A 26,496-nucleotide genomic window follows, 5' to 3' on the forward strand; every position below is an offset into this window, starting at 1 on the left:
CCCTCTGGGCTTGGTACCACAGGCACCAAACAGAAAGCATTTGCTAAGGGCACGAGCAAGACTTCTACTACAAGAAAGGTATTAAAACCCAGGGCTCCTTTTCCCTGTCTGCCATGGCTCTGATCCAGTCTCAGCCAGTCAGGGCTACACTCAATAAAGAACTTTTCCTGAAGAGCTGTATGTTGGAAACGTAAATAGCAAAGATGGATCTTGCCACCCTCATGCAATTCAATCCCCAAATTTCTCTACCAATTAGACAGTGTCACAGCCACTTCATATGCAGGGATGACTCTTTAGAAAGCAACTTCAGGGAAATAAGTAACAGACCAGAAACGCTGAAAGATAAAGGGAGCGAATTCACAGCACCAGGGGAATACTCCTGACTTCTAAGAGTCCATTCTTCATTCCCGGGGGAAATCACACACTGCAGAGTAGAGAAGACGCCTCTAAGTTGGTAAACCGCCAAGGAAAGTTTCTTCCAGTAAGTTTTGGTTTAATTAGGCTGCAGCCAGCATTAAGCACTTCGGGGGTGGGGTGGGGATGAAAACCAATCTGATCCCAACCAAGCCCATCCTCTGCTGTTGGTGCCTGGCTTGCTCTGAACAGTAGGGATGGTTTATTTTGCTTTCAGTATTTCAGGAACATTTCCAGCCTTTTGAGAGCGGAGTTTAGATGCAACAGGTATTTAAAATTTTCAATTAACTGAAAAGTTAGAAGAGAAATGATTCTTCATGTTGATTCTTGGGTGCTTCAAAATCAAGGGGCAGCTCAAGTGCGTGGGGGGGGGGCTGGTTGGGGGTGGTGGAGGGCGTGTCGGAGGCCAGTGGGATTTCTGTCACTGCACCATCTCCAGGTTCCCCTGCAGAAGAAGCCAGAGGGGTTTTGCATTTGAGGGATTAAAAAGGAGAATTAATGAAGCATTGGGGTTCCAGGGTTCTCTGAGCAAAGCTCCAGCACAAAAGCCATTCCGGGGCTCCCTGTTGATTTGCTGTGTGGAGTGGAGGAGGCAGGTGGTCTCCGTGGGAACAGATCCCTCAGGTGGGTGCTGGAGGGCGGCTGGCATCCTGAGAGGAGCCACAGAAGGCTGCTGGCCTCCTCTGTCCCTTCTCTGAGCACTGAGATGAAGACGGGGACAGCACTGCTCATGGGGAATTCCCTGCTCCTAACTTCCCACCCTCACTTTGGGAAAAGTGCACTGTGGTCCTCCGTGGTCAGGCGTCTATGTCCCTGACATACCATGTGCTGTGGATGACCTGGGTGTTTGGTGACTTTATCTCTTGAAAGACATTCTGGTCTCGACTGGCCTGAGGCAGAGCAATCTGACCCATCAAAGGGACAACTGTCTAGGTCTGTAGGGCTTTTGAGTGGTCATAACCAGAAATCTAGAGAGCAGAGGTCAGGAATGCTGATAAATGTCCTATTAGGAACACAGACCCACAGCAGAGAATTACAGGCCTCAAATTATCTCTTGCACTGATGCAGACAAAGCCTGGTCCCATAGTCTGTGACACGGAGCTCAGTGGGGGTGGACCATGGAGCAGACGAGTATAACCAGGACCCTAAATGGAACAGCTGAAGCAGAGTCTGAAATCTACACTCCTGCCTACGATAAAGGAGGCACTTGTAGGAGCTGCTGGAAGGAGAAAAAAGGATTTCACTCGTGGGTAGGAGCGAGTGGCTGCGGGAGATGGCAGCGGGAACGTGCAGGTGTGTGCGGTTTGTTTCCGCGGGACACAGAGGAGCAGAGCAAATCCTCAAGCTTCCAGCATATGCTGGGGTGGGCGCCGGGCGAGACCAGACTGGAGCCAGCCTGGACAGGCAGCTGAACGCAGCAGATGGCTGGAGAGGAAATGGTATTAATTACCGAAAGAGAAAGTATGGTAGCAAATAAGGAAAGGAAAACCGTCTGGATAAAAGAAAAATAACAGGCGATAAGAGGAAATGAAAACCTAAGAGCATTCATGTGTCTCGAAGGCGCTGCTGTAAGGTGTTAATAAAACACCAAACCCGCAGGCTTCCGCTGTCACTGATCGTGACTGAGATAAATTCTGCTCTGTGCATCTAAACCCTAAAAACATCCATGTGGTCCACATATTTCATTCTGAAGAATGTATCCTTATCACATGATTAAGGAGGTAAGTAAGATTTAATGACACAGATGTTCATTACAGTTTCTATTAGTGAAAATTTGGAAACACTCTTAATTTACTACCAAGGGGGATAGGTTCACTCTTGAGATGGGGCTATTTCCCAGCAAGGACAGAGGCCAGCCTGTGTGGTGTGGCAAACCCTGGAAGGCTGAAACTCTGTACTCATCCATGCCTTTGGCATCTATATAACTTACGAAAAGGATAAAAACAAAACAAAACAAAAACCCAGCAAAATATTACTTCTTAAATTGACTACAATCGACACTAAACTATGAAACAAAGATTATGAGAGAAACTCTATCACGTAGAAACACTGGATCCAAGTTATGTCTCCATTCTGACTGTTTATGTCCTTCCTATGCAAATACCTGTTATTTAAAGCTATTTAAATTTAGAATAAACTTTAAGAGAAGTTTTGATTTCTCATGGATCCTGCTCATTGTTTGTTTTTTCTCAGCAGGTTTCTCTGTTCAGGCCAAGCTCCCGTATCACCATGGTGACTTGCACAGGGCAAGCCCCTGTAGACTTTCTCAGGAGACCCCAGGCTTGCCCCAATGCCAACGTTTCCCAGCAGGAGGCGCCAGCCACCTTGCCCAGCAACCTGTTGGACTGAATGTCACCCTTTCATTCCTTTGTCCACTCTTATATTCAGCCTTCACGTGTCTCCCCAACTCCAAGCTTCCAGCTTTACCCACTTCCCATCAGTCTTTCAATGCAAGATAGTTTCTACTTTTGACTTTTTAAACTACACTGAGCTTGATAAATCACACTAAATGGGGTTTTCAAACAAGTGGAACTGTTGTCTGTTTACATCCTCATTAAGCTTGATAGGAATTTTCTGGCACTTCAAAATAGGTTTGTATTAATTTACGGCACATTAAAAACCTTTAAAAACTATCATTTGGTTGAAATCATAACTTTGAAGCTTCTCTATGAATAACAATATTTCAAGGCATTTTAACTTAGGGCAGTTTCAACAAAACTTCTGCAAAGAAATATTTTTTTCCTTGAAGACTGTCATAAGAAAAATACAAAACAAAAAACCCCCAAAATGGGACAAATGACTCATAGATTGTCACTTAGGCTTTTTTGTAAAAATCATAACATCTATTAGGAACTATTATACTCAACTTAAAAAAAGCATATCAATGTCATAAAACAGGGTTCAAGGGTGACATTCCAAATTGTTCACTCCCAGCCTCATGGCAGGGCTACCCGGGAAAGAAGCGCTGTGGCACGGGTGAGACCGCCCTGCCCCTCTGACTGCCCATCTTTCCGAACCCAAACAACACCTCACGCTTTCCACGTAAATAGGCCACATCAGCATCAGCATCTCGCTCAAAAGTCACCCGTTTCAGGTGCGAGGGCCGGGACAGGGATGTTCCAGTGAGAACACTGGGCATATAATCCTGAAATCAGACTGGGTTCAATCTCCGGCCAGTTTCTCAGCCAGCATTGATGCTGTGTTAATGCAACCCCCAAATTTGCCTCTGGAGCAGTGTAGGGTGCCAGGAAACTGACTGCCTTGGGTCTTGGTGAGACCCAGGGCATTGTCCCTAAATCTCCTGCCCAAGTCACTCTTCCTGCTGACCTCTGTTGTATGACCTACATCTCCAGGAAAAGCTGTGTGGCCAACTGCCACATGGAACAGAAGCCAGTGGCCCTCCGAAGTTCTGGCTGGGGTGGACCCAGCCCTTGGTAAGGTTCAAAACATGCTGCAGGCCGTCCTTTGGTCTCCTGCATGCCCCGCTGGGAGGTTTTTCACAGCCAAGTCTGCAAGTGTGTGCAAACCAAACCTACGGATCCCATAGTCATGGGAGGAACCCAGCTGAATCTCGGGGGCTACAAACTGCTTGACTCCTCCGCCTCAAAATGCTAACCCTGATTCCTGATTTGGGAATTCCACATAGGAGTGCATTCCTAAATGGGGTAGGGGCTGCACACCTGTAAACCCTTTACTCTCGGATGCTGAGTCAGGAGGATCACAAGTTCCAGCCCAGCCTAAGCAATTTAGTAAGAACCTGTCTCAAGGGGGGGAAAAAAAAAGGTTGAAATGTGGAGGTTCTGGGTTCAACATCCAGTACTTCAAAAAATAAATTTAAAAAGATTAGATTTTCCTCCATGTAAAACTATTTCTCAAAATAGTGCAAGGTTGGGCATGGTGGTGCATGCCTATAATTCCACAGCACTTGGGAGGCTGAGGCAGGAGGTTTTCAGTGGCTCAAAACCCAGCCTGGAATACAGAGGGAGACCCTGTCTCAAACAAACAAACAAACAAACAAACAAACAAACAAACACTGTGCTGTCGTCTAAAGAAATACTTCTGCACATTTACCTGGAATTCAAAACCTGGTGACAGGTTAAGTTGTGGGTTCTGCCCCTTCCTCCTTCAGATTCTAGATCCTGGCCCTGGTTAGCACCAACCTTAGTAGCCAGTTGTATGACCACAGTGTCCAGTGACAGCTGGACCTGTGGGGACTGGAGCCCTCAATGCTGGGGGTGGGGCACTGGATGTGTGAGTGAACCTAGGACATGGCTGGGGGTGTCTAGCCTTTGTGTCCAGGGGACTGTGTGTGGCCGCCCACAGCATCTGGGGACATGAAAGTCCTCTAGGTAGATTTGGGGGCCATGGCAGAATGGCAGCTCTGCTTCACCACTCCTTTCCTGGGGTGCTCAGGGGTTCAGCAGGAATAGGTGAGACTGCTATGACATCCGGGCTGGGGCAGCTGCCTGTCAGCCTCGCTTCAAGGCAGCGCAGCTCACCCCTGGGTGCTGAAGAAGCCTCGCTGTCCTGCGCTCTCCATCCACAGTTCACGGAAATCACCCCCTGCAGCCAGGGTTCTGGTCCATCCTGTGCGAAGGGCCGTGAGACCCCCAGACCGTGACCCCGCTTCCCAGGGTGAACGCACGCAAGGCCAAGCACTTCACAACCTGCTGTGGAACGCAGGGGACTGCGCATCTCCTGCTCCTCTGCGCACCTCCACTCCGTGCGGCAGCCAGAGACACACATGAGTGCACATGCACCGAACAATCAGCCCGGGCTTGACCTCGCCCTAAGGGCTGGGAGGGCAGAGCTCCTTGGTGCCAGAAGGCTTCTTATTTTTAAACTTCCTATCTTGGCTGGGCCGCAAGACAGGGGTAGTTCCTTAACTGCCCCATCTCAGGTGTGAAACTGCTGCGGGACGCCGGCGCAGGCGCCTGCACGATTGCACCTCGTGTGGAGGAGGTAGCCCGGCCTCTCTACGGATGCTGAGACACGAACCTCCTCTAGAGGGCAGGGGGTAACTGCATGCAGCTGCCAATCTCCCACATCACCTGATCCTGTGATTTCTTTTTCTTCTTTTTCTTGCCCCAGCACCCAGAGCTCTCCGCATCCTTGCCGTTGGCCTCACCACAGAGCAGCCCGTCCAGCTCGTCTGTGCCCATGTGCTGTCCCTGAGACGTCTCTGCTGCCAGCCGGTAGGAGAGGTTCCTTAAGATGCACACACAGTTTTCAACGGTCTGCAGGGCGCAAGCGGAAAAACAAAGATAAAGAAAAGAGGAAAGAGGTGGAGTAAGAGCCACTCCGCCATATTGCCAGAGCGGCCTGTCTCCACGTACTCCACGTACACCACGTACTCCACGTATATCACGTACACCACGTACACCGCGTACACCACGTACATCACGTACTCCACGTACACCGCGTACACCACGTACACCACATATTCCATGTCCTCCACGTCCTCCACGTACATGCTCCTCTTGCCACGCACTTAGCTCCTGCTTCTGAAGACTCCTGATAGCCAAGGAGAAAGGGTTTAAGGGAAGCTCCCCACAAAGAAATGACTGACTAGTGCCAGTTACTGCTCTAACCATCATCGGTCACTGTTGACTGAAATGAACTCTAGCGAGGGGAGGAATCACAGTGGTCCCGCACGCCATCCACCCACCGTCAGGGCCTGCGTGGCGTTTGTGAGTCTCAACCATGAAGAGGATAGTACTAGCTTTGGGTGATGCCAGTGGGTGACACTCATGTGTGCCATCAACCAGGGCATTGTCTAGGTGCAAAAAGGAGCAACAGGTGCCAGCTGACACTGTCCCAGGGAAGGAAGGGGTGTGGTCACTGGATTGTCAGCACAAGAGTTAAACAGAGGCTGAGGGTGTGTGCTGTAGGGCGGGGCAGCTGCAGAATCCGAGGCCTCTAACACTGGTCCATGTGACTCTGGACAATGCGTTTGGCATTTCTAGGACTCAGGCTTCTTTTCTGTCAAGGAATCACAGTAAGACCCCATCCCTCTGCATGGATCAGGGACTAGGGGTATATTGTGCGTGCATGTGTGTGTGTGTGTGTGTGTGTGTGTGTGTGTGTGTATACACGCTTGCACAAGCGCATGCGTGCGGTGGGCAGAATAGTCCTCCCAACCTATCCTCCTCCTAATTCCTGGAATCTGGGAATGAGTGAGCTCTGTCGCAGGCCGAAATTAAGGTTACTAATTGACTCTCTGATGGGGAGATAATCTGGATTACCCTGTAGACTTGTGTAATTACAAAGGTCCTGCCCGGCACAGAGAGGAGCAGAAGTCAGGGTCAGGATGTGGGAGGATGTGAGAAGGAATCACTAGCCTTGAAGACAGTGGAAGAAACCACAAGCCAAGGACTGTGGAGCAGCCACCAGAAGCTGGGATACGAAAGAAAATGGATTCTCCTCCAGAGTCTCCAGAAGGAACTAGTTCTGATAACACTTTGAGTTTAGCCCAGCAAGCCCAGAACAGTAAGACAGTACATTTTTAAAAAATATAACCCTGTTTGCAGTCATTTGTTATAGCAGCAACAGGAAATTAGTGCATCATGACAGTACTGAGCAGAACACCTGGAGTGTAGAAAATGCTAAGTAAGGGTCAGTCCCATAAGTAAAGTCAGGAGATGGCACAGTTTGGAGATCCAGGCTTGTGACTCAAGACCAGTGGGTGTGGCCTGGTTCCACTCCTGACTCTGCCACCTTATCAGCTGTGTAGTTCTGTAGGAAGTTCTGACTCTCTCTGTGCTTTTCCACCCTCCTTTGTAAACAGGGTGCGATGACAAAGTATCAGTTCCCTAGGGCTACTGTGAGGTTCAGTGAGATCTGGACACAGCTCTTGGAACAGTGCCCGCTGAGAAAGTATTTGTTGTCACTCTCTGAAGTGAAGTGTGGAATTCAGGAAACACCAGTTCTAACAGCTTTCAGTTACCGAAAGGAGGAGCCAGCAGCACCCTGTAGCTTGCTGTACATATGTACTGCTGGACCCCGCTGTGCTCACGTGTTTATTATTACCTGTGGCTGTCATGCTCCAATGGCAGAATTAAGTAATTGTGAGTTAAATAGCTGTGATTGCTCTCTCACCTGCAAAGCCTGCAATATTGATCCCAACAGCTTCTGCAGAATGAGGCTGCCGGTTAAGACAGAAGCTGATGGTCTGACCTTTATCCTTGGCCTGGTTCCAGGGGAAGAGGGCAGTGAAATACCCAGTGTGTGTGTTTGGGGGGACTGAAGGGACTGAAGGGAGCTAAGTTTTCTTTTCAAGATCATATTGACTGGACTATTGTTTTTAAAGACATCTGTGTGGTCCCGCTAGCACTGAAGGCAGAGAGCTTAATTCTGCCTACTGAAGCCAGCCAGCCGCTGGCGGTGACTCTGACTGCATTTGGGCTCTCTCTGCAGTCTGGGTTTGGGCTGGAAGGGTGGGGACCACAGGATCTAATCCCTGACCCCCTTTTCTGTCCTGGCTGGAACCTGATAAAAGGCAGCCATGTTCCTTACTTGACTATGGAGAGAGCAAAAATGGGCTAAGAAAACCAGAGCTCAGGACCCCTCTGTGGAGCCTGTGCTGTTCTAGACCTTTCTTGTTGGATTTCCAAGGTTTCACAGGCTGCTAATCCCACCGGCTTTGAGTCAACTTGATTTTTCTATTTCAAGCATCCCCTTAACATCAAAAAAGGAAACCCAGCAGTGAAAGCAGGTAAACACAGGATGGGGCATGAAAGACAGAAACGTCTCTCATCGAAAGGAAGATGTTATGGCGTAAGTCAGAGCGATTTTTAAATCAGCCCAAAATGATTTTTCTTACATCAAAGCCATGGCAGAATCAACTTCCTTCTCATCCTGCTGTCTTCCCTGGGGGCTTTGCCATTCTTTTGAGTAACGGACTTCTGCGGACTAAAACCACAGTTCTGAGAAATGGTGCAGAATCTGCCTGCAGTCTGGAGACCATGGGGCAGGCAGGAAAGGGCAGGAGATGGCGCAGCCCTGGGATTGAACTTGTGTCTCTCATTAAGCTTCCCGGAGTGTGGCAGTCTGGTGTGGTTTAGGGAGGTTACCAATTTAAGAGCTCTTCTCTAAAGGAATGGGAGAAAGAAAAAGCAGAGAGGACCCAGGACACCAGCAGAAGGCTGGTGGCAGCTGGTGGCTTTGCTTATGACACCCATTCCTGTCAACAACACTTTTAGCAGATCCTCTTGGTCACCAGGGTCATTTGACTCTATTTTTCTATTAGAAAGGGCTAATTTGAAAGTCAGCTGTAGAGTGCTCTACCATATGTTACCCATTCAATAAACCGTCCGAATTATAGGAGCAGAGCTGAGCGCTTGCACAGAATCCAGGCTCTTTTATTCATTAACTTCCCTGGCCTTAAAGAGAACATGTACTTATTCTTTTTTTTCCTCTCTAACTTGTCACTATGAAAACTCAGAAGTGCTTAAGCAGAGAGCTGAGTGGTAAATTATGGTGCAGTCATAACACGTTAAAATTCAACCGCATGGTCCAGCTGGCAACACACTGCCGAGTAACCGGCTCCTTCTGACCCTTTCAGGGACCTTGGTACTCAGCGGATCCTCCTCCTCAGGGACCCTGGTGCTCAGGGAATCCTCCAGGTGTCACTGGGCTGGAGGTGCAGAGAGTGCTGGCACTGGCCACATCCAAAGCCCGGTTCAGGGCTCTTTCTATTCAGCAGAGACTCCTGGCCTTAAAACTCCCAACAATTTTAGCTTTGTCTTTGGGGAAAACACAGATGGTCTAGCGTTGATGGTCTCCACAGTCTTTATTAAACTTGTGACCAACTGATGCATAAGGAAAATGAGAAGGAAAAGATGTTTGTGCTTTGGTTCCCCCTGGTTCTCAAGCTGCACCCTGAAGATCACTTTCCCCTGCAGAGTGGGTGGCTACGGACTTTCACTCTTTTTGCATGGGAGGTGAGGATAACACTAATGCTCTCCTTATCAGGCTTAGGCTCTCCGCGCCTTCATCTTTCACTGCTGTGAATAATTCAGGGTTCAGCACCAGCGGCCTCAGTCCATTACCTCCGGGAGCTCTTTTTAAAGTCATTTGTCTATTATGCTAACAGGACTCTAAATACTCAAGACATTTTGACGGGTCACTGTTTTAGGGATTTAATTTTCCTGTCACCCATATTAAAAGGTCTAAAACGATCCTTAAGGGCTTTTGCAAAAGAGCAATGTTTAGGTCTTTATTGCATTATATTCCACCTTTAAAATTAACAGTATCAGGTAAGTGGATGGTGCCAAGCCCGCCAGCAGGCATGGGCTGACAAGCCGTCTCTGTGATTGCAGAGTCCATAGCGGGTCTTGGGCCCAAGTCTTTGGGGAGTGGGCTCTGGCATGAGTCATTTTCCAAGTTCCTTGGTGACTGGAAGGTGGGGCCCACATGGAGAGAGCTACGCTAACTCACCCTCAAATCCAATTAATAGCTAAGTGAACAGACTTTATGTGTTCTTTATCTGACCTCTCAACTGCTGTACATGACAGCAGATTCCCAATTAGTAGACTTCAGAGTTCCAGCTACTGAGGCAAATTCTTTTTTTTTTTTTTTTTTTTTTTTTTTTTTTTTTTGTCTTTTTCCTTTTTATCGGTACCGGGGATCGAACTCACGACTGCCTGCTTCCAAGGCAGGCGCTTATGCCGCTGAGCTAAACCTCCAGCCCCCACTGAGGCAAATTCTTAACCCAGGTGCGTAGTGAGAGAGACATTTTATCATTTTTAAAGGGCTGTAGACCAGTAGACCCTATTGGGGTCTGCATGGATGGAGTTATCCCTGCTCTAAAGGTGACTCTGACACTTGGGGCTTAGAACCATGGACTCATAGGACTGGTCTTAAATCAAGGACAGCTGTGCTCCCCACAGGGCATGTGGCCTTGCCTGGAGACAGTTTTGTTTGTTACGATTGGGACAGGTGATGTGGGGGAGCCAGTCCCAAACCACAAAGAACTGTTCAGCCCCAAATGTCAGTAAGGGTGGCTCACGAGAAGCCCGTTATTAAATGATCACATTTATCACATGCAGTACTTCAGAAGTTTGGGTGTGTCTGTATTTGTATCAGGATATTATGAAATTGTAACTTTACAGTCAGCATGAACTGAAACTAACTTAAGACAACATAATCCGAACCCCGGAAAAGTCCCTTCCATTTTGGGCTTGTGGTTAAAGTATAGATAAACGCTGAGGCTGTATTATGTTGGTGGCTTCACTAGTTTAGCGGGTCTTTTTGTAGGGTTTTGGACGCGGCAGTCCTATGTGAATCCCACCAACCTTGCTATCGATCTCACTGCTCCCCAGCGCAGACTGAATCACATACAGCAAGGCGTCCGTGAGTCCGTCACACTCCCGCATCCTTCTGCGAGCCTCCTCTCCGGCTGAGCTCACATTCCTGCAAGGCAAAGAACACGTCAGCTACCCTCGCAGTGGCCACTGGGGCAACGTCCTGACAGTGTAAAGAAAATGATCTCTCCCTTTGCGGAATGTTAATCTGAAGCAGACTGAGTAAGGAGGTGGCTTCCACAGATGCATCCTGCAGAGTACAAGACAGATGACTGCACTGTGAGTCATGCAAAGGAGGCTGCAGGATTCCTAGTATGATCTGTCAGGGTCCTGTGATGGCTGAGAACGGGAGACTTGGAGAAAGCCTCAAGGTTCATGTCATTTGCAATGGGAAATGTAAGCTTTTTGATTCAAAGAGTTCCTCTTTGTAGAGAAGCTTAAAAAATTCCAGAGCAGAGCTAAGTAACAAAACTAACCTGGAGAGCTAAAAAAAGAAAAAAATAGACTTTGGTCCAATCAGCAGTAGACTTGAGGAGCTTATTCCATGGATACAGGATTCCTGTCACAAATAGCCATGGGGTGCTATTATGGAGTGTACCTGCCCCTGGAAAGCCTCATGCAGTCACAGGCAGCACTTTTTGGAGGTGGCTGGATCTAGGGTGTGCGATGCTGGCATTAAGTGGCTGATGCTGGAGTCAAAGGTGCATGATTACTAACTTGGTGTAGTTTAGTGTAATTCTGGTTCAGTGTGATTCTAGGTGTGGATAATGGGAAGCCCCACCATTTGGTGTGGGCGCCGGTGGCCCGGGGAGTATTGAAGGGAGAGGCAGTCTGAGGCTGCGACCTCCTGCTGCTGTTTGCTGCCTTCTGCCTGCCCTGCCATGCCATGAACTGTCTCACTTCTGTGACGCCCCTCTTCCACGCCACCCTTTTGGAACCAGCTGGCTGTGGACTAAAACCTCTACAAACTGTGAGCCAAAATAAACCCTTGCTCCTTTAACTTTGGGTGTCAGGTCTCGGCAATGAGAAAATGCCTAAGATGGGTCCATGGCATCTCCTTAGGCTGGAACTGGTTTAAACTCTTTTCTGTACCATGCACCTGAGACAAACCTAATGGAAGGGGCTTAGAGCATTAGAATGCACAGCCATGAGAGAGCTTCCAGGGCCCCCCAAAACACACAACACGTCCTGATTGGTGGTGATTCCTTGGTTTGCTGCTAGTTATTCCACTACCTGCAAGTATGTTTTCCTTTCTATTCATGGTTAGGGTTTGGCTTTGGCAGAGAAGTTCTTCTGTGGCTATGGACAGCACAGAAGGGAGGCTGGAGACGGTGCTTAACGAAAGTTACAAAAGGGCTAGAAGAACTTAGAGAACGTGGAGGAGGTGATCTGGTTACTTAGACAGGTTCAGGAGTCTCAGAGTGACCTGGGGTTCAGGAAAGACACAGAGTGCTGGCCTCCAGCCTGGAGGCTGACTCAGGAAGTCTGGAGCTGTGTCAGAAGTTTCATCATCTTGATGATGCCCGAGTTGAGAGTGAAGCTTTCGCCCTACGAGGAGGGTTTGGCTGAGGGAAGGAGACACCTGCCATCTGCTGACAGCCAGGAGGCCGTGGAGCAGTTCCCTGGGATCTGTGAACTTGGAGAAACACAACAGAATGGGTCTCCAGGCCGTTGCTGTGAGCGACACAGGTAGTTTTTTTCCATTTCATCTCCACAGTATCTTTTGCTACGTGCTTAATTCTATTTCACTGATGAAGGAGCTGTGCCTTAGAGGGGCTACTGGATCACAGTAGGCTGGATACACACAGGCTGTTACACACAGACTTCACAATGATCAGCACTAATATCACTGATGTACAGACCCGCCCAGACTAAAGTCAGGAATGAGCAACTTCATCAGCATTAGCATTGTCAATGGCAATTCCAGCATTTTTCTTTACTGTTCAATTCTCCTCCAGAAGTTAAATGTTATTAATTGGCTGTCATATTAAATGTCAAAGATATCGAGAAATGTGAAAGATTCATTAGTTAAGGCTCAGCAGACACAAGGAAGTCACACACACCACACACATGCACACACACACACAGGCATCCTGATTGTCCACAGGTGTGAGGAGACTCAGTTACATATTTTTAAACAGGTACAAATGCATATGTGTCTCTTTCTTGCGGTAAAAGTTTCCTAGAAGACTTTGTGTTCCCACCTTTAATCGACAATTCCTGACTGTGAGAAATGCATCATCAGACTTTTGGTTTTTGCTTTGAATATGAGGAAGGTTTCTTATCCGTTTCTCTTCCTTCTAAACATGAGATCTATTCTCTCAAATACTATAATAAGATTTTTATTGTTGTTGAAGACTTTTGATTAACAAATTAAGATGGATGATGTCACACTTTACATATAATCATGTTAACAATGTATGATAAAACTAAAAGCATTGTAACTTTAACAGAGCTCAAAAATTTTTTCTACATATTTAGTATAATCTTAATTGCATATTTCACTGTAATCTCTGGCAATGTTCTGCACTAACCACTGAATGGTTAATTGTAATCATGGTCCTAGCTGTTTGACAATGAGCTAACGTGCAATCTAGAAAGTTCTTCCTCCTTCTGATTTGTACTTAGTGCATCTTCTAAGTGTCATGGAAGAAGTGATTTCAATATCTGAAACTGACACAAGATTTGATCCAAAAACAGCATTTAAAAAACAGCTGTAGAATCTCCAGTAAAAGCACAAAGAGTATGCGTCATACGCAATCCACAGAATTAATCTTTACAATATTGATTGTCAGTGGATACATCATTTGGAAGTTTCTGCTTAAGGAGGATTCTATTAGATTTTTATTTAACTGATGAATGAAACAATGTGTGTCTTTGTCTTCCAACTAAAAGATGAATCTCCTTTGTCTCAGTGTACCCAGCTGAACTGCTCCTTTCCCTACCTTCGGTGATGCTGGACATCGCATTTGTCTGAGCCTGCATCTTTCGTGGCTTTTGTTGAAATCAAACTGAACCACAGTCCTCTCACAGGACTGCAGTGGGGCCAACCACTATGTTCAACTAACCACAGGGCTATGCCATGCACGTGGAAGCTGGATGCATGTGGGAGAGCAGACCACAAAGAACATCAAAGGGTAGAACTCAGGGGACTCAGTCTTTGCAATCAGCTTTTCCCTTCCCATTCCCTTTGCTCTTCAAACCTGGGTCATTGATCACCACTGATTTCTGGAGCTATTGAGGCTGAGACCTTAACCACCGCCCGGCACTTTCTGGAGGGCAGAAAGCATGCCACTCCGCTGGGTGCTAACGTGTCTGCTGCATGTGCTCCAGGCATGGTGGCCTCTACCTGTGCCTTCAGCTGTTCACTGGACTGCACCTAAGGAAACCAGGAGCAGGTCTGCTTCATGCTCATTTATCCCTGGGCAAGACGCTTATTCGGTTGTACCAGACATTGGCCCCACCCTCTGAAGGCAGACTTCTTAACTGTCCTCTGTGTCTGGCACTACAACCCAGTCCTGGCTTGTCTGGGGGCAGTTTCATTTTTCAAAGAAACAAAATATTATGAAGCATAGCAAGTGACATCAGCTGGACAGCAAAAATGTTGAGACTGATCACCCGCTTGGAGAACCTGGACCTGTCAGATATTTGCACTTAACTTCCATCTCCATCTACCCTGGCTCAGAAGAACAGCTTTTTCATGGTCTGGTTTGAGGCTAGTTTTTCTTCTGAGTTTCCCTTTTATCTTCTTTCCTCTTTACCCAACGTGTTCCTTGGCACTTTTTTTTTTCATACTGGGAATGGAATTCAGGACCTTCAGGCTGAGCTACATCCTCTGATCTTCACTATTTGTTATTTTGAGACAGAGCATCGCTAAGTGCTAAAGGTGCTCTGGATGGGCTCAAACTTAGCAATCTTCCTGCCTCAGCCTCCCTAGAATGGTATGAGCCACCATGCCCAGCTGCTCCTTGACCTTTATGATTTGGCCTCTACAGGTGTCAGCATAGACCTAACTTACTCCCTCAAATTCAGATTCCAGAGCCTGTGGGTGCTGATGGTTCTGAACTGGTCCAGTGAGGCTGGTGTTCCTTGGGCTTTTTGTCTATCTCCTAACTAACAATCAGCAGAGCCCAAGTCTCCAGGTCCTGTGTGGTTTCTTGCAACCATACAACTGCTTGAGGCATGGGGCAGGTATTGGAGAGCAGCAGGAAGCCCAGTAAAGGGTCTATTTGGAAAGACAGATATTTCTACAGCAGAGCAGAAACCTGAAGCCATATGCTTAGTAATGTCAAGCTAGCAAGGCGGGCAAGGGAGGAGGCAGAATCCGTAATGGATGAGCAGGGTGCCAGTCCCAAGCCTGGGGATGCCTGAGACTCCCAGGACAGAGCCAAGAGCCTCTGAACTCTGCACCATGGCTAAGGAGGGGCTGCCTGCAGTCCCAACACTGCAAGAGCCCTGGCCCTAGAACACCCTGCTTGCTGCCTCAAAACTGTGCCCTCCAACCATCCAGAGCTGTGCAGTGTCCTCCTCAGAGCTGTGCCTTGCCTTTGTTCTCTTCCAGCTCAGGTATCCTCTGGAGCCCATCACACTTGGTGCCTCAGCTATTCCCTGCAGACACTAGGAGGACAGAGCATGGGCACAGACTGGGAGCTCGTCAGGTATAAGAATATACATCTTCTCAGGCCCATTTCCTGCTGGACCAGGGTGTCTTATCTAGGGTGAATTTCCTCTAGGGACCATGTGGGAATGACTGCTACCTGTGGCCCCTGTGCTTGTGGTACCTGAGTCAGCACAGGCAGAGGGGCAGGGAGACATTCCTGGTCCATAGTGGGCAGTGTGGCCAGGGCTGCTGTGATCAGCCCCCTGCACTCAGCCCAGGCCCTCCACACAGACACCAGCAGGTGGAGGCATGTGGGTGTCTCCCTCGGACATTCGGCTTGTGTCTCCTCAACACCCAACTCCTGCTTAGCCCACTGGTTCTCAGCGGTCCTCAGACTTCCACCAAGTTGGAATTGCCTTTGATCTTGGACCCAGAGGCCCAGGAGACCCTCCTGCTGTAGAGAGCTCACTGGGCCTCGCTGTCCAGGTGGTGCCCACACAGGCCAGGCTGAGAACTTCAGGCTCGACTGATAACAGGACACTCAGCAGCAACAGATGAAATATTTATTGACTGACCAGAAGCTGTCTAATGGTCTGTGGGTGCTGTGTGATTTACAGACCTTGAACAATACCTGCTAGGCTTCTCTTAACAAGCAGGCACCAGGGGAACAGTTGGGGCATGGGGACAAGGCTTTTGGTCATAGAGCTGCAAATGACTGGAAGCATCTCTCAGCCTGTGAGTGGAGATCTCAGTACATTACAAATGTGGATCACCCTAAATCTTTGACCATGTAATTACTTCCACAGCAGCTAATGAATTCATCACAATCATCGGGTGCCCGTTCACATGATGTGGGGACTCATGCCTACCACCCCCCTGCAAGGTGTGCTTGCTTTTGCTTCAGTGAAATACACTGAATTATAAAGGGATCTTTCCGTCTGTGAACTTCTAAATCAAGGATCAGAAACTTCCTCTGTATAGAACCAGAGAATAGTTATTTTAGCTCCTGGGATCACATGGGGGCTCTCTCATTTCTCCTGCTTTCAACAACTTTAAAAGTGTACAGCCCCACCAACTTGCAGCAGTACAGGAAGAGGTCCAGGCCGTGACATGGCCCGTGGGCTGCAGGATGTGTGTCCCTCACCTGGCTTCTCATCCAAGCGTTAGCTGCAGGATTCAGGGGAGAGATCTCTGGGTACTGATATTTCATCCACATTTTGTATATTTTTATGCCATGCATGTTTTTTGTTTTTTTTTCCCCCGTGACAGACATATAGAGCTTTCATCATATTCTGAGGCTGGATCCAGAAAGTCTAAGAGCCAATCAACAGAAGCGGTCTGAGCCCCTTGCTCTCGAGTTCTGCATCTTGATTTCAGGAGCCAGATCAATGCTTTGTCTACTTGGGCGAAGTCTTTCCCCTCGGAGTGTGAAGATGCTCTACTCCCCTGTGCATGGGGCTGAGGAGACCGGAGCCTTCTCCCAGGCCAGCCAAATGACCACAGCCACAGCACTGGTCACCCAGCCTGATCTCCCCCTGGATCAGAGCTGCATGGGTCTGGGGTCCCTGCAACCTCACCAAGTCTGTGCCTCTCTCTATTCTTCACTCAGAGAAGCCACCACTGCAAACATCTAGGGGTGCGCATCGGGAGGAGGGGTGCCAGCACCTGCAACTTTACCTGCCCTCAGCGTGCACAGCCAGCCTATTGTTGGTATAACTCAGAGCATGTTGAGACCCTCGGCAGAAGACACATGGGACTGCTGTCAAAGTGCCCTCTTTAAGACAAAATACATTGCTTTCGTTTCCTTTTTCTTTTTGCTCGGCAGCTAATGAGCTGATCTCATTAATGCAAAGGGGCCCTCACATTTGTGGACCTCAGCCCAGTGCAGCTGCTCTCCTGATTGGCTGATACCTCCTACTCCTGCCAGAAGAGGCCCCTGGTAACCTGCCTTCCCAGCTGCTGGGGACAGGAAGTGTCACAGTTGGTATTCTCTATCTGCCTGGGAAGTAAACGTACAGGAGTCTAAAGTGGCTTCTTAGCCCTGCTTGAGCAACATCTGCAGTGAGGCCTCATTATTTTGAGTGAATTCCCAGAACATTATCTGAACCACAAACCACCAGCACCAAGCAGGATTAACTGCATTAGTTTAGCCACGCCTCCCTGTGTGTCTGATGGGTGTGGATGATGGCTGGCAGGACTGACTTGAAGAGTGCTTGACTTCTCACTCTGCATTTGCCTACAGACTTGGTATCTCATCACAGCCAAGTCAGAACAATTTCTGGAGAAATAAGTTTCTCTCTCTCTCTTTTTTAAGATTAGCACAGTTCTGCTGTCTGGATTACCATGCACCTGTCTTCTTTATAAATCAGGACTACGATGGCTCGGTAATTGCTTTGCTGAACTGCAGGCATGGAATGCCTCAGTGACCAAGGACCAGCTCCACATGGGCTGACAGTAAACCCTCTGCTGTTGGGCACTTGGAGCGCTGGTCGCTGCATGCACCTCCCACACTCCCCAGGTCCCCTCATAAATGTGAGCCATCAGACAGAGATGGATGAGCTCCCCTCTTGGTGACAGTAAACACTGCCCCTGTATTCAGACTGCCTGGGTCCACACCTTCTGGAGTCAACCATGCATCAGGGAGTGTTGTTCCAGAGAAGCCCAGAGCAGAGCCAGAGATACCTGAGTTAAAAGACTCCCTGTCGTTGTCTAGTACTACCCAGGGTTTTAGCTACATGATTCCAATTAAAACTGATGGTTGCCACAGAGTTAACTGCTCTAGGAAATGTCTGCTAGAAGTTTCCCATTGGGCTAAATTACAAGGAAATCAGAAGGACAACAACAGTGAATGCTGCGTGGCTAAAACCATTAACTGTGTCCTAATTGTGCATGTGGTCCTTTGTGCTCCACAAACACTGTCGTGCCTGTCATAGCTGTTCTTTGCTGACTGGTCCTACTTGGGGTGTAAGCTGCACTCTCTGGGCTTTGATTATTTTAAGTGACGATTTCTGGTGCCTGGAGAGGTGTCATGCGGTCCTAACTCTGGGCCAGCGTCCTTCTGTCCTGTGTCCTGTGAATGCCCCAGAAGTTCTAGTCTAGCCTATTTGTGGTGGGTGCTTCATGCCTTGGCCACTTCAGCTTCCCATCACCTGTACCCACCACGGTCAGCACTGCGGCCACAGCCCAATTATCAATGCAGCAACAGCAAACAGAAACATCATGGTGCAAAAGCAAGTTAACTTCAAAAGGAAATAAAACTAGTGTTTTCATCCTTCTCTGCTAATGCAAATTATTCCTCATTAGCTGGATGTGATTTCATACGAGATGTCACAAAACCTGAGCTTTAATACACGCATGCGAAATTAATATGCTAGGACTCACGGCAACATAGAAATGCAATATTCACTTCCTTAAGCAGGTGGCTTCCAGGAAAACAAGCTCAATAAATAATGAGTCGTGCTGATGGGATCCAGTTCACTGCGTTCCAAGTCCTCTGTCTTCTAGAGATGGAAGAGCAGGACTAGGTAGCAAGGGACTCTCAGTAATTGGCTGCCTGCCTTTTAAATGTCAGATGGTGAGTCTGAAGACTCTTAAGCTTTGCCATTATGTTCCGGATTATTAATAGCTATTAATAAAACAATCTTTTCTCGCTTTGGTTTCAATTCATTACTTAACTCCCTATACACAGTCATAGGATCTTTCCATTTGTTTATTTGTAGGAAATCTTAACAAAACGTACTTCGCAGGCTTCTGAAAGCTGGGAATGCCTGTGGTTTGGTAAAAGCTTACTTAGCTAGGAGGTAAGTTCTCCTTGAGGCAGATTTCTTATTTCCCTGACTGCTTTGATCACTCAACTGGTCACTTACCAAGTACTGGTAATAACCACTGACAAATGGAAAGCTGACGAGATGCAAAGATACACACGTGCTATGGAATCTTACCCTCTCTTTCCATGTGACTGGCCAAACCTCCCAAGTGCTGTGTTCTGGGGACAGCAGTTAGTTGACTGCAGCATCTTTTCCTCAAACTGTATTTTTCTCCAATCATGTCACCCATGGGGTGACACAATTGGAATCTGCGGCCACAGGAAAGGAAGGACTCGACTCCAGGCCAGTCCCTGCTGCTGCTGCCCATTCCTCCCTGTAGTTCTGGTCCTTGCGATGGACTGATGGTCTGCATCCCTCCACATCCGCATGGGGAAATCCTATCAGTGAAGTAGTATTGGGAGTGGGGTCCTCGGGGGTTGATTAGGTCATAAGGGAGTGGCCTTCATGAATGGGCTGTTTCCTTACAAAACAGACTCCTGAGAAGTCTCTGCCTGTGACCACACAGGAGAGGTTCGATTTTCTGACAGGAAAACTCCGGTCAGAAGCCAATCAATCTGGTGCCCTGAGTGCAGACTTCCCACCTGCAGAAGTATGAGGAGCTTGTGTGGCTGCTAAGGTGCCATTGCCTCCTAGTTCGCAACCACATCTGAAACCAACTAAGACCGTCTGCTTCCATTTCTCCCCTGTAAAAAAACTTAAAATTTGTGGCCAAAACGTTAATGAAAATAATTCTTAGGTCAAAATAGCTTAAGCTCCCTGTCTAAATTTGAAGGAAGCAATCAAAAATGAAAACCACTTTTCTTTTAAACTCTTAGAAATTTACCCATCTTGGCAAATTTCTATCGTTGAAGTTTTGAAAATTCACTTAGTGGGCTTTTATGTGGGACACAGGATATGCTAGATGGTAGAAAATCCAGACTTACAATAACTTGGCCAGAGATGACTGGGTAGTTCAAGCTAGGAGAATACTGTACTCTACAGAGGAACCAAATTTTGGCGCAATGGTTAGTTAAAAGAGTGAGGAGTGTCTATGGTTCACTCATTGTTTGAAAACAGAAATATCTAGTATAAAAATGATGAGGATTAGAAAGAAGGATGAAAAACTATCAGATTACACCTGTACTGCTTATAAAAGAAAAACAGAAAACTTAGCAAAATGAAAATTACTTGACCTTTTCTTCTGAAAGAGAGGATGTATTTGATCATAATTATTGAAATAGATATGAAAATTTCTGGAAGGGATTTCTGAAAGACTTACTTATGTCTGAAAGACAGCAGGGCTTGACTCTCATAAGTAATAGTACCACTGAAATCTTTCCGGTTTACGCCTGGAAGGGAATTGCCCTTAGGAGTAGCGCTGGGAAAGTCAAGAGCGGTGGCTGGAAGACTTCACAGTTTAAAATCAAGGATGCCGTAGCAACCGAACTGTGGGTCTGCCCTTTTGTTCTTCATTTTGCTAGTAAGAATTTTAAAGATGTCCCTCCCATTTCCTGTCCCGCTAGCTGAGTCAGATTTGAACGCAGCTATTGCTGTGAGGGGCTTTGCAGATGGAAGTAAGGTTACTAATCAGCTGACCTTAAGATACTGGAGTGAGCTCACTTTATGCTGGCAGGTTTGAAACGTAGTCGAATGAGCCCTTTAGAGCAGAGGAGGAAGGCAGAGAGATGTGGCTGAGGAAGACAGGGAGAAGGAGCTCCAGCATGATGGCACTGCAGGATGAAGGAACCACGGCCAGGAAACACGGCTGCCACTAGAATCCCAACACAGCACCTCACCAATAACCAACAAGGAAATGGGGGCTTTCATCTACATCTGCATGGAACTGAATTTCACCAATGCTTGACTGAGCTTAGAATAGGATCCTCTCAGAATTTCCCAGCACGAGCCTCGGGGCCAGCAGCCTGATTTCAGATTTGCGCAATTCCAAGTAGAGAAACCAACCGAGCAACCCTAACTCTGATGTGCAGAACTTGGAGGAAATAAACCTGGGTTGTTCTACACCATTAAGTGGCAGTAATTTGTTATGACAGCTATAGAAAACTAGCACAATTACGTAAGGCAAATAAGCTCAACACGCTTATTTTTCATAATTGATCATTTTAACATTTCTGCTTAGGTGTTTTTAAAAATGTAGATAAACTTTCTGTTGCTTCATACGGGTGCATTTTAGATGCCCTGAGTAACAAAGTGAGATGTTGCCGTTAGGACTTTTAGATGCCTCTTGGTGCAGAAGTGGTGCTCTAAGGAAGTTTCTCACCAACTCCAGCTAACACCTAAGAGTGACTTTCCTTGGTTTACTGCCACCAGATGGCTTGCAGTCAATATGAGTGGAGCCTAATGGCACCGCTGGGTGTACAATTTCCTTTTACTGCTGTAGTTGTGAAAGGAGCAATGCTTCAAAAATCCAGGAATTATAAAGCTGCATAGAAAGGTCAAACTGCAAAGACACTTGGAGGAGCCATTGGACAGCACTAAAAACAGGTCACAGGACGGCCATCAGAGCTGAGCTCTGCTGTCTCTCCTGGCTGCACTAATCACGTGCTAGGACCAGAGGGCTTTTAGGGTCCCAGAGTGTTCGTCAACTTTTTCAGTTTTGAGCAAGGTTATGATTTTATTTAAAAACTGCACTCTCAGGCAGGTTGGTGACCACCTTGAGACAGCAAAAGGAGACTTTTGTCCTCCACTACCCACCTAGTATATTTGGCTCTCACTACTCTTTGCAAAATCATGGTTCTCAGAACACCACACGTTCTGTTAAATGACTTTATGGGAAAAGTATCAAGCCATCAATGTGTTATAGACATAATTGAGAAAACAAGCTACAACCCTATGATTTTTCTAAAGTTCACCTTAATATGGCTGCCCTCATCCTTTTATAAATGTGAAAATGGAAAGGTTTTGGAGGTCTATTGTTTGGCAAAGAAAAATCAGTTACAAAAAACACGGTAGTTTTTTTGTATAAAATGGGTGCAAGGAGAGAATACTTCTGTATCATACACATGTTATTAGCTATCAGGATAACAGATCTAGGATGAAAAGACTGCATTTAATGTAGTAAAATTTGCTAAAATTCTTCAGGAAACACACTGTACTATTTTAATTTTGATCACAAAAATCATATTGCTAAAACTTAAATATATGGAGTTAAGGTTACTCCAAGAACTTTAGAATTGTTGCTATTTTAGAACAATGGCTCCCCACCTTGTGCTTTCCATGGACACACCTCAAGGATGCCATGCTTATGACTGGCACGCCAGATTGGCACTGGCTGCTTGCCCTGTGACACATGTGGCATGCTGTGGGTTACATGCAGTTACAAGCTAGGCAGTCTCAATGGTATCTCTGCTTTCTAGCTGCTCAGTACCATGGGAGAGGGCAGAGAAACCCACCTCTAATTTATTGTTGGTTATTGCTAATGTCTGAATATCTGAGTCCCTAAAAACCCGTATGTTGAAGCCTAACCTCCAAGGTGATTGTGTTAGGAAGTGAGGCCCTGGGCCTAGGTTGAGGGGGAAGCACTCATGCATGGGATTAGTGCTTTCATAAAAGGCTTAAGGGATCTTGCTTGTCCCTTCTACCATCTAAGGACACAGCAAGGTGGCACCATTTTAGAAGCAGACGGTGAGCCCTCACCAGACACAGAATGTGCTCTTATCTTCATTCTGGACTTCCTCCTTCCAGACCAGTGAGCAATGAGTCTTTGTTTCTAAATTCATTCTGTTACAGCAGTGTGAAGGAAGACAGCCAGGCTTTTTGTTTGTTTTTCATTTTGTTGTTGTTGCAGTTGTTCTGAATTCCCTTCACTGCAGAGATCCTGAATTAAACTCACAACAAATAGAAAATAAATACAAAGAGTAAAATCATAAGCCTTCACAAAATACATATGTGGCTACAAATCAAGAGATGCAAGAAAAGGAATGAAAGCAAATCAAGGAGCTAAAAAAGGAAATAAAAATGCCATGGGAACAAAGAGCAGTGGTGCTGACCAGAACCTGACTTGGGGTTTTTCTTCCTAGTTATGTTGTCAAGCAAACAAAATCAGTGCTTCACTCACTGGGTGAACGTGGGCACCACTCATGCTTGACTCCTTTCTTTCTCAACCAGTCACCACACTGAGCTGGCTCCAGCTTCAAGAGGTACAGAATCCCCCTCCGTGGCCACTGTCAGGCCAAGCCCACCTCTGCCTCTCACGTGTCTTTTGCTGCTGTGCTTGATCCTCACCTCCCAGGGAGCTCCACTGAGTAGCTGCAGCGACCCTTCGCAAATGTACCTCGGAGCACTGTCCTCTTCTCCAACAGCTCCCACTTCATCCCGGGGCAGAGGCAGTGTCCTTGCTACGAACCCCGAAGAGGGCTCCCTGTCTTCCAAGGCCAATGAAACCCCTTCAAGATACTCATTCCAGATTCTCTTTCCCTATTCTCATTTCACTTGCTTCTGTCTTCGTACAGATCCACAAAGCTAGAGAGAGCTCTTTTCCTGCTAGCCAGGTCACCAGCACAAGCACAGTGCCTGGTACCCATTTAATAAATGTGTGCTGAATTGAAAAGACTTCCCAATGCGTCTGTAAACAAATACCAGAAATAGTATGCTAATCTCAGACATATCTGAGGGGTTGGATGACAGAATCCAAGGGATACAGTACTCCACTCATTATTCACATTTACTAATAAAATTTGTCTCCCTTTTTTGGTGACATGTTGCTCTAGATGCAGGGGCTTTATTAACTTTTATAAGCAAAATGCACAGATCTGATTTCTTCACACCAGCCTAGTTAAGAAGTTGTAGCTGCTGTGATAGATGAAGAGTGAAGTCAGGGAAGGGAGGGAGAAGCAGTCCTAGGAGTGTACAGTAAGGTGTGATTTGGGAAAATAAACCTACAAATAGTATACATATATGTGTTAGGAGTTGCTCTGTTTTTTTCTTTTTCTATTTTTCTATGTCCAACAACAAGGTTAATCCTGACAACTCACTGGGGTAAAAGTCTTCATTTACTATTTCTGTGTAACACATGAAAATTCACTGCCTCTTTCATTCTGTCCAGGGAAAAGGGTGAGTTCAGGAGATGGTTTTGTTCACAGGATGGTCTTCAAAGTCCTCCAGAGCTCTTCATGAAATAAACCATTTTCCTAGGCTTTTCTTCTCTCCAAAGAGATAGAAAAAAGGTAAAAATATTATCTGTTTCACTTATTTATATTCTTCTATATTACCTGACTCTATAGTCTAACTAGTTCTGCAAGCCACTCGCTGAAGTTGCTTCCTAACACTGGATGTGCTGATAAAGTTCAAAGTCACTTATAACCCTGGGAATGATTCTCCAGAGCTAAGAATCGAGGAAACATCTGCATCTGTATCTGCCAACTCTTCCAATTCTGAGTGTGATTCCCAACTCCCAAGGGAGGAAGGGACAAGAGGACAGCTTGTTCCTTCTCAGCTACAAGACAAGTAGAGACACGCCCCATGAAATTTGGACATAGTCTCTGCCCAAAGCTCATGCAATGTATAGGAGAACCCACCTGCATATAGTGTTGGAGAGAAAAGTTAAATAGATATACTGGATTTACCAAAACAATAAAACACAGATACACACATGCACACATAACCTGGAAATATACACGGAGAATAGTTAACTTGTTTGCCTCTGGGGTGAGAAGGTGAGGAACAAAAGCTCGTTTTGATTCCTTTTGTTTGATTCAGTTGCTCTTAGACGCGTGTACACGAGACTGTTATTTTTTCATTTTGTAAAGAGTGTTAGTGGATACAATAATGGAAAAGGTCAGGGTAATTACTGATAATTGCATGTTAATGTGATTGACTTTACCTCTTTCCTAAGTGCCTGGCGTTCTCTCTCTAGAGGGTTCTTGTTGAACAATAGAGCTAAACTATAAGTTCAGGGCTCCAGTCTTGGGAAGGCAACATTGGTAAAAACATACTTTAGGGATGCTTAATAATCCTAAGAATTGTTGGAGGTCTAATAAAGATTGCTTTTGAATAGTCTGAGTTTGAAGGTGCAAGTAGGCAAGGAACAGGAAGTGTGGGCAGCCACGCAGGTTGACAGCATGAGAAAACCACTGATCAGAGAAAAGAAAAGCCAAATAGGTGCCTGCAGCCAGCTGCATGTGTACTCGGGAGCCCTGGCTGGCAGCTGGAGACCCATATCTACATCCATGGCCAATTGGGGTCTGCGAATGAATATGCCTGGGTGCTCATGATTAATTGCTTTGTCTGCCAGTCAGGCGATAACCAGGCAGAATGAAAAAGAGAAAGAGGGACGGAAGGAGGCTGTATTAATGTTCTGTAGCAATAGAAAGGAAATACGATTGAACGCCAGCAACCGAACATTTTCCTGCTGCCTGCTTGGTGTATTCCACAGGGAAATTAGAAACAGACCAGATAACATTCTTATCTCACGTGTGTTGCAAGAGTTTCAAGCAAGACTGGCGTTGAACTGACCAGCATTCTTGAGCAGCCAGGAGAAGGAGGTGAGTTGGAAGAGGAGCACCCCATTAGCTCATTGGATCCTCAGTTTTTCCATCTATAATACATTTTAATGCTTTGGGAAAATTAGGTGGGGCCAGCTGTGAAGCACAGACTTACAGGGGCACTTCCTCCCGTTATCACTTTTCCCCTTGACTTATGCTTACTTGGGCACAAGGCCGGAGGCTAACATTAGCAAAGAGAACATAAGAACGTCAAGGTAAAGAGCTTCAGGTTGTATTCATTCGGTTAATGTCTCGATGCCTTTTGGGGGGCATAGACATCTTTTCCTTTTTTCCCTTTTCTGTGCAGTGCTCTAGGGCTCCCTCTCCTCTTCCGATAGACTTTCTTTCATGTCAGTTTCCTGGGGCTCCTGTCACAAATTTGCAAAAACTGGATGGCTTTGCAAAAACCCACCGTCTCATAGTTTTGGATGCTACAAGTTCAGGATTAAAGGGTCTGCAGGGTTGGCTCCTTCCAAGGGAAGCAGGGAATTCCTGTCTCCTCGTTCTCATCGCCTGCTGGCAGTCGTTAGTGTTCTTTGGCCTGTGGTCTTCATCTTCATGTGATGCCTTCCCTGTGTTGGAGTCTTTGTATACAAACTTCCCCTGTTTATAATGACTGTGGGTGTGTTGAGTTAAAAGTGAAACCCACACTAATAGCCTCAGCTAACCTTACATCAGCAATGATCCTCTTTCCAAATAAGATTATGTTCTGAGGCAGCAGATGTCAGGACTCCCACGTGAAAGGCATAACATAACCCATTACAGCCCTCGATTGTGACAGGGAACTGATAGGTGACGAAGCTGTGGCCTTCTCAGCATACTGGGTGACACTAACCGATCAGTAGTCCCCCTGGGGGGGTGTCTGAGTCAGT

General features: G+C 46.7%; 1 protein-coding gene across 7 annotated transcripts in view; it reads right to left on the reverse strand.

Moving 5' to 3' along the window:
- Ctnnd2 (catenin delta 2) overlaps window positions 1–26,496 on the reverse strand; it is an 813,816-nt gene that overhangs the window by 109,618 nt on the left and 677,702 nt on the right. For all 7 annotated transcript variants that reach the window (XM_063257972.1, XM_063257971.1, XM_063257974.1 and 4 more), the window contains 2 exons: window positions 10,710–10,827; window positions 5,466–5,651 (listed from right to left, as the gene is read on the reverse strand). In XM_063257972.1, the coding sequence (XP_063114042.1) occupies window positions 5,466–5,651; window positions 10,710–10,827 (304 nt within the window). The remainder of the gene's footprint in view (window positions 1–5,465; window positions 5,652–10,709; window positions 10,828–26,496) is intronic.

The sequence above is a fragment of the Cavia porcellus genome, unplaced genomic scaffold (genome assembly GCF_034190915.1).
Source record: "Cavia porcellus strain 051 isolate PalLab524CR breed Dunkin Hartley unplaced genomic scaffold, mCavPor4.1 scaffold_11, whole genome shotgun sequence".
Taxonomy (NCBI): Eukaryota; Metazoa; Chordata; class Mammalia; order Rodentia; family Caviidae; genus Cavia; species Cavia porcellus.